Source organism: Triticum dicoccoides, chromosome 1B, assembly GCF_002162155.2.
Source record: "Triticum dicoccoides isolate Atlit2015 ecotype Zavitan chromosome 1B, WEW_v2.0, whole genome shotgun sequence".
Classification (NCBI taxonomy): Eukaryota; Viridiplantae; Streptophyta; class Magnoliopsida; order Poales; family Poaceae; genus Triticum; species Triticum dicoccoides.
The window spans coordinates 523,870,132-523,877,022 of record NC_041381.1 but is presented as its reverse complement, the minus strand read 5'-3'; the positions used below and the strand labels follow the sequence as shown (position 1 = coordinate 523,877,022).

Genomic DNA, 6,891 nt, shown 5'->3' with positions numbered 1-6,891 from the left:
GCTCCACTGAAACTTTCAAACTGGAAAGCCCGTCGCCGTGGCGGTCTCTCTCCGAGAAAAGAAGAAAGAAAAGCCATCGGCAGGCCATATCACGTGCCCTCGCCATTCTTAACTAGACCGTGCCAAAAGGCGGTTGGAAAACTCCACGAGGCCACGACCCCCATCACCCTCCCCCACCTCCTGCCCGCCTTTTCCCCATAAACCCCCTCGCTCTCCCGCATTTCACAAACACATCATTATCTCGTTTCCCTTGATCTACTGTCTTGAACTCCCTGCCGACTCCCAACTCCCCCAGCCCCAGGTCTCACGCCGCCGGTCGCCGCCCTCCCGCCTCTCCGAGCGCCTCCGCCGCCCGCGAGATCCCCAGAGCGACGGCCTTTCGGCCTCCCCCATCCGTCCGCCTCTCTGCCGGAGGACTGGAGCCAGATTGCTGGTCCAGTCCCGTCCCCCCTGGCCAGCGCCGTTCTCTGCTCCACTCAACCGGCGACCCCTCCCGCGGACGCGGCAGGCCGAGGCGTGATGTGCGGATCGGAGCATGGACGTGATCGCCTCGCCCAGTAGAAGCTGCAGCAGCCGTTGTCGGAGCAGGGTTTGCGTCGTCTACTGCCATGACGATCTACCTAGCTCGGGAGGCTTCCAAGGTCTCCGCTCCGCTGGATTCGGCGATGCCTTCTGCCGCCTCCACCGCGTGTGCTTTTTTTGGTAGATGTGAGGACTCACAATCCTTTCTTTTTGGGCTGTGCAGGTATGGAGGAAGGTGTGCGCGGAGACGACGACCGAGCTGCCGCTACTTCGCGAGAAGTGGCCGCTACTCCTCGCTGGGATTGTGTTTCAGGTGAGCGCCCCGATCCAGTATCCCACTCTACGTCGTGTGTGTGAACTTATTAATTTCGTTGTGGCTGGTGGTGCGCGTTTCAGTATTTAATAATGGCTTGTTAATATGGGTACTTGTCATAACAAATTTGCCCCTTTTGGTAACTTTCCTGCATTATCTAATTATTAACCTTGTTTCTTCCCTGGAATTGGGACGCCCTTAGGTTTGCAGGTTGTTAAGCATTTGTAGCAGTCTTTCCTGTTGCAGATTAGACTATATTCTAGCAGTTTTGCTGATCGGCAGAAATATAGAGGGGTCACCCACACATACGCCCTTTGAAGGACATATGCATTTGAAACATTTACCTTTTTACTGTTTAGTTTGAACCGCTGATAAAATCATTATGATCTGGTACACCCCTGATAATTTGTTGCTTGTGTGTATGGCGGGAATAATTGATCGTCGAATAGTATAATGAGCGCGGGTAAGAATTTTGTTCAAATGTTTGTCGCTGCTGGAGCAGCATTGTTATGCGATTTATGTCGTGTTGTAGAGATGAATTGTCGTGTTCTGCATCGGTCTATAACTTATATGCATGGATAATATTCTGTTTGTCGACTTGCTGTCATCTCTAGGTCATTCTCAAAATTAATTTAGATTTATGTTTCTGTAAAAAAAACGCCTTGTACCAAGTTTTGCATAGAAATTAATCCTGCTCTGTATGCTGTGAATGTCTCATCGCTCATCGGGCTTTACCTTCTTCTCTGTGATTGCATTCGTCAAACCCTCCTTTAGTGTCATCAAATTCTGCTGGTGTGTTCACAAGCTGCATATATCTGCCAGAACCAGAATCATATCAAGTAACCAGCTTTGAGCATGCTCGGACTAACACGATTCCCATTGGTTAATATTGTTTCTTCCCTTACAGTCCATTTACTATCTTTTCCTTTTTTAGTGTGATGGACATTTCCTGATTGTCCACTTCAAAGTTTTCTTCATTTAGTTATCTAGGATCACTTACTGTGTTATGCTTGACAGTTTATTAATATATCACTTGGAAATTCATACAATAATGTTCTTTATAATTAGTATATTCATGGGCTGGCTGCTCGAGGAGTGCATTACTTGCATCGGCCCGGACCACTGCTCCAGGACCTGGGATTTATGGCCCTTCCAGTACGTGGATTTCTTTTATCTTTTGAGAGCATGTCATATGTCTATTAAGTTGATATAATTTCATTACAGTGTTTTTGTACTGCTTTGTTTTAGGAGCTTGGACAAGACAAAAATTATCTTAGTGAATGCACATTTGTTTTCATCTTCTTCTCCTTTTTTCTGGTAGGTAATTCTTATACTCTAATACTTGTTTTGACTACTTCTGCCTACCTTATATCCCTGTATTCCCATGTGTTTGTTTCTTTCTGTATGTTTAGTTAATAGTTCATTACACATAACCTGAAAAACTCCAGATTAGTCATTATTTCTTGAGTTTGACATCTATGATTCCAACAAAAGGTCAGCATTATGTGTTGTTTGATATCATTGTTTTCCAAAAAGGACTTGGTGGTTAATACCCTGCTTGTGTGTCATTTGTAGTTCTTCCTTATTTTAGGCTTCTATTATGAATTTCCCCTGTTTTCTATGATGGTGTTAACCAAGGCGGGTATTACAAGGATCATGACATTATCTTTTATATGCAGTGGACCTTTCATCCTTTTATTTATCATAGCAAACGCTTCTACACCATCCTAATCTGGCGCAGGGTGCTTGCTTTTTTAGTTGTGAGTGCATCCTCCCTAACCATGTATGTATATAATATTTTGCACGCCCAGATAAGTTACTAAATATTGCTTCTCCAGGCTTCACAGGTTTTAAGGATCATTACATTCTATTCAACCCAGCTTCCAGGTCCAAACTATCACTGTCGTGAGGTAGCCCTTGTTTCACCTTAGCCAATTTTCGCATGAGCTCTTTCTCAGCATTACGTCCTGGAAGAACTTATTGTTTAGTCATACATGGAGTCATCTATAGCTTTGTATTTATAGGGCTCAAATATGGCCACTCTTCCACCACCCAATAATGTGCTTGAAGTGCTCCTGATCAATTGTAAGTTCCATTTCATCATTGGCTTGACATTTTGTGCAAGTTTTTCCAACTTACCATCCAGAACTTTGTATTATCCATTGCAGTTCCTCGTGGAGTAAATCTTGGGTGTGGTGATCTTATATTTTCATCCCATATGATTTTCACTCTTGTTTTCGTCCGAACATATCACAAATATGGCTCAAAAAGGTTATTGTCGTACCCATGCTTGGCTTGAAATTGATGAATCTCCATCTGGGAAATCCCTGGTTGGGTATGCCATGCCCGAATCATAGTTGAACTGGTGGACCTTGTATTGCAGGTTTATTAAGCTCCTTGCCTGGGTCATGGCTATAGTTCAAAGTCTTCTCATCATTGCCGCTCGCAAGCACTACACCGTTGATGTTGTTGTTGCCTGGTATGGCTGGTAGCTTACATTTCACCTACTATCAGCTACTATTTGGCTGCTCTAGTACCTGTCTTCTAACAGTTGCTTTGCTCACAGGTATGCCGTTAATCTAGTTGTGTTCTTCGTGGACACCAAGCTTCCAGGTACTGTTTTCATGACACACAGTATATGATTTGTTTTGATTTTCTATTTGAAGGCACTTTGTAACAAGAGTTCTTTGTGGGTATCTTGTGCAGAAATGCCGGACCGTTCAAACGGGTCGCCCTTGATTCCGCTGAGCAACAAAGATAAAGATGGGAGGCCAAAGGATGAGAAAGACTTGAGGCTGAAGGACGAGTTCCATAAGCTGTTGAACGGGAACCATGGGGATCCTACTGATCGGGTACGGCATTAGCTCTCAGCGCTGAACACTCTAGGGTTTTCGGCCCGTTGATCATCCATCTTAAGTTCGAACCCCCTTAAAAATTGAAACCCGCACAGTCGTTTATCCGTTGAGCTGAGCTTGTACACATGGAGGCACGCCGGGCTGCCTGTACTACAGTTTTGCTGCCACCTTTTGGCTGACGCGCCTGTCTCTGACTGTTTCAGCGGCAGCGGGTGCAGATGAACGGGAGGCACCCCGAGGAGGACATGAGCAGCATGCTGTCCGACGCCACACCCAACGGCACATGAGCGCTTCTCCAGTAGTCCACCACCGGGAGTTTTGTCCCGGCGCGCCCGAGGAGAATCCTGTGGGCGGGCGACGGTCGAAACTGCCCGGCCCATTCTGTCTGCATGCTCAAGCCCCCACCCATCGTTCAGTTGAGCCACCCTCCCTCCATTGCGATGGCCTTCCCTTCAACAACAACACCAAAAAGGATTGATGATGGATGTGGGTGTACATGTACATATCGTCCGACCGACAGACCAGCTTAATTCTATCATCATCTATTGATGCATTCATATCGATTCTCCGCCGGCCCGACGGGGTCGCTCCATGCGTGTCGCGTGGCGCGGTTGGACGAGTTTCATTCATTCTGTTAGCGCGCGTGGGCAAGCGGCGGGCCCGTGCCGCGTCCGGTGCACGGCGACGACGTAGGCGCCGTATGGGCGGCACATGCGACGGATGCGTGGTGGCACTCCTACGTAGTAGTAGCGTGTGGCCGCGAAAGACGCGCGGCGCCATCGAGTGCGCCGCGCAGCAGCCCGCCCGCCCATGCCCGCCATTGGGTTTTGCGTGTGAGTTCCCTCCACTTTGCCTTGGGCCCGGGGATTCACCATTTCGTGCTGGGGAGAAGGAACCGCGACCACGCTACACGCCGCAGCTTCCCCTTTGCCTTGGTAGGGTTTTCGCTTCTGCCCCGCACGCACCCGGCGCAGGCGCAGGCGCCGGCCCTGGAGAGGAACAAACGCATCCATGCAAGGGTACCTCTCAACCTGCATTTTATGCGCACATCGTTTCAATTTTTTCACCGATTCTCGTATGCAATTATAGCTGGCCCAGCTCGCGGCACAGTGCTGCCACAGCGCCTTCAAGTACGCTCTGCTACTACCACTGCTGCATCTCGTCGCGATTCATTGCGCGGTCCTGGGAATTCTGCGGCCTCATCGCACCAGATCCTATGCCTGGCACTGCGCACCCACGATGCATAGAGGCCAGAGCCATCTGCCCTGCGCTCACAGCGACCAAATTATGGCAATGTGGGTCGCCCATATTGGTCCAACCCTTGAAAAGAATTGTGTTGTGTTATTCGCCAGGAGTATATATCTATAAAAACACAATTCTTTTCAAAAAAAAAATCTGAAAAAAGAACACAAGTTTTTATCATCGTTTCCGTGCGCAGATGTGAGCTCAAGCATTCCACAATAATTTCCTCATGATTATTTCGGCAACATTTGTTCGGGACTGACCTGGCACTACATTTTCCTTGCTAAGGACAGCTGGCTGCCACCTCATCCTGTTTATCAGGACTATAAACACTGGAACAAAGGGCAGGCGTAGAGAAATCTGCACACACAGACCACACCAACTCACAAGGCAAAACGGCAAAACGCTAGGAAATGACAACGCTAACATAAGCCTGTTCTTCTTCAAACCAAGACAACAATAATCACGGAACAAGCGAACAACAACACATCTTCCATTCTTCGCCGCTATCTTCACTCAAATCTTGGGGCACGCGGGCGGGAGGAGATCCTGATCAGGGTTCCTTTCGTGCTACTGAACCCCGATCAAGGCAAATTTAAGGCCGCCGCGCCGACCATATATTTGTGTACCTCTTCACAGCTTAACTTAACCTTTTAGCCTGTTTCTCCAGATTTGTTGAACCTAACCCACATGTTTGCTGCCGTAATGGCCTTGGAGCTTTTTATTGAGGGACCGTCCGCCGTGAAACTCACCCCGGGACGTTGAAGTGGAAGAGCCATGAGATGACGAAGGCGAAGACCATGCATGCCAGAAGGAAGTTGAGGAACCGATGCCCTTGCCAAAATCTCCTGGTTTCGTTTGGAAATGTATGCCCAGCTGCTGTGGTGTTCGATTCGTTCGACTGCTCGACGAACTCCGGATCGCCTAACACAACCACATTGCATGCGGTTGAGCTGCAGATCTCACAGGTCCTGGGGCAAAGAAAAGGAGAGACATATTTTAGGTTCGTCATCCACATTCAAATTGCCCATAGTTATCTTTGCACTTGAACAGAATAATTCTACAGGGTCATCATCAATGTTCAAAAGGTAATAGGTAGATGATGCTTAACCGTGCAATAGAACATGCTAGTAACCGTAGGAACCATAGGCAGATAGACACATCACCGAGTCTGGTCTTCCTATTCTCTTAACACAGGAACAACATAAAAGTTGCTAAATAGTTCACTACATGATCTGAAGTTCTCAAGATTGGAATAAAAAAAATCAACCCAGTAAGTTTCGATGTAGTTGCAATCACACAACTGTATAATTTCAATCATAAAACAATGGATTCTAAAATTGCCAACTCCTATTGAAAAAGTCAGCACTAGAAACTGAACTAAAATGATGAGAATGTTACGTCGCTAGCTTCACATGGTAAGCATTGATTGCAATGATTCCTTGAATGACAGCAACACTGTACGAGTATGGGGGAAATGTGCTGCTACGCTGTACACTATATGCCAATATGCCCCTCAGTGGGTTACTCGAACTCCTCCTGTTAATGCCAATGTAATTAAGAAGCCACTAGTAATGTTCCTGTTGCCAGTTGCAATATTTGGTTGTGGTCTGACTAATTTTAGTGGAACATCTTGTCCTCTTTTAAGGTAATGTACAGTGAGAACTCCTACAGCATAAACTTCATCGTTTGGGAAACACCCTTATTAGCCTATTAGCAGTTTGCATAAATCATTATACATCATATGATGAAGCTGTCAAACCTAAGTAAAATTTTGGAAAATAAGCAAACAGTTAATTTTTTTTCTTTATATGGACCGATTCTATGACGAACGATCACCAGACATTTGATAAATTTCATTTTCCATGATAGCTCGTATTGCTGAGTGCCTTCTACACTTTGATATGTAACTGATTCAGTAATACTCTGAGCTAACAGAAGCTATTATATTTTTTCTAG

The 6,891-nt window shown here is 46.5% G+C and overlaps 2 protein-coding genes across 3 annotated transcripts in view; one reads left to right on the top strand and one right to left on the bottom strand.

Moving 5' to 3' along the window:
* The first annotated feature begins 222 nt into the window (after positions 1–222).
* LOC119346799 (phosphatidylinositol:ceramide inositolphosphotransferase-like) lies at positions 223–4,253 on the top strand. 2 transcript variants are annotated; one of them, XM_037615949.1, is made up of 12 exons: positions 224–641; positions 746–835; positions 1,904–1,990; positions 2,084–2,152; positions 2,515–2,595; positions 2,674–2,745; positions 2,860–2,920; positions 3,004–3,106; positions 3,219–3,314; positions 3,402–3,448; positions 3,542–3,687; positions 3,894–4,253. In XM_037615949.1, the coding sequence occupies exons 1-12, from the start codon at positions 609–611 to the stop codon at positions 3,975–3,977; spliced, it is 969 nt and encodes a 322-aa protein (XP_037471846.1). In that variant the 5' UTR covers positions 224–608; the 3' UTR covers positions 3,978–4,253. The 2 variants fall into 2 exon arrangements, with proteins under 2 accessions (XP_037471851.1, XP_037471846.1); XM_037615954.1 differs by lacking the exon at positions 2,084–2,152 and having other exon boundaries at positions 223–641.
* An 878-nt stretch (positions 4,254–5,131) lies between these two features.
* LOC119346786 overlaps positions 5,132–6,891 on the bottom strand; it is a 3,796-nt gene continuing 2,036 nt past the window's right edge. Inside the window, exon 3 of the mRNA XM_037615943.1 lies at positions 5,132–5,903. Coding sequence (XP_037471840.1) covers positions 5,681–5,903 — 223 coding nt within the window. The 3' untranslated portion in view covers positions 5,132–5,680. The remainder of the gene's footprint in view (positions 5,904–6,891) is intronic.

Excerpts from the sequence above, each read along its gene's own strand:
- LOC119346799 (XM_037615949.1), top strand. The coding sequence starts at position 609 with ATGACGATCTACCTAGCTCGGGAGGCTTCCAAG. Across the intron at positions 1,991-2,083 it reads TGGGATTTATGGCCCTTCCA|GAGCTTGGACAAGACAAAAA; the intron begins GTACGTGGATTT and ends GCTTTGTTTTAG. Across the intron at positions 3,107-3,218 it reads CACAAATATGGCTCAAAAAG|GTTTATTAAGCTCCTTGCCT; the intron begins GTTATTGTCGTA and ends CTTGTATTGCAG.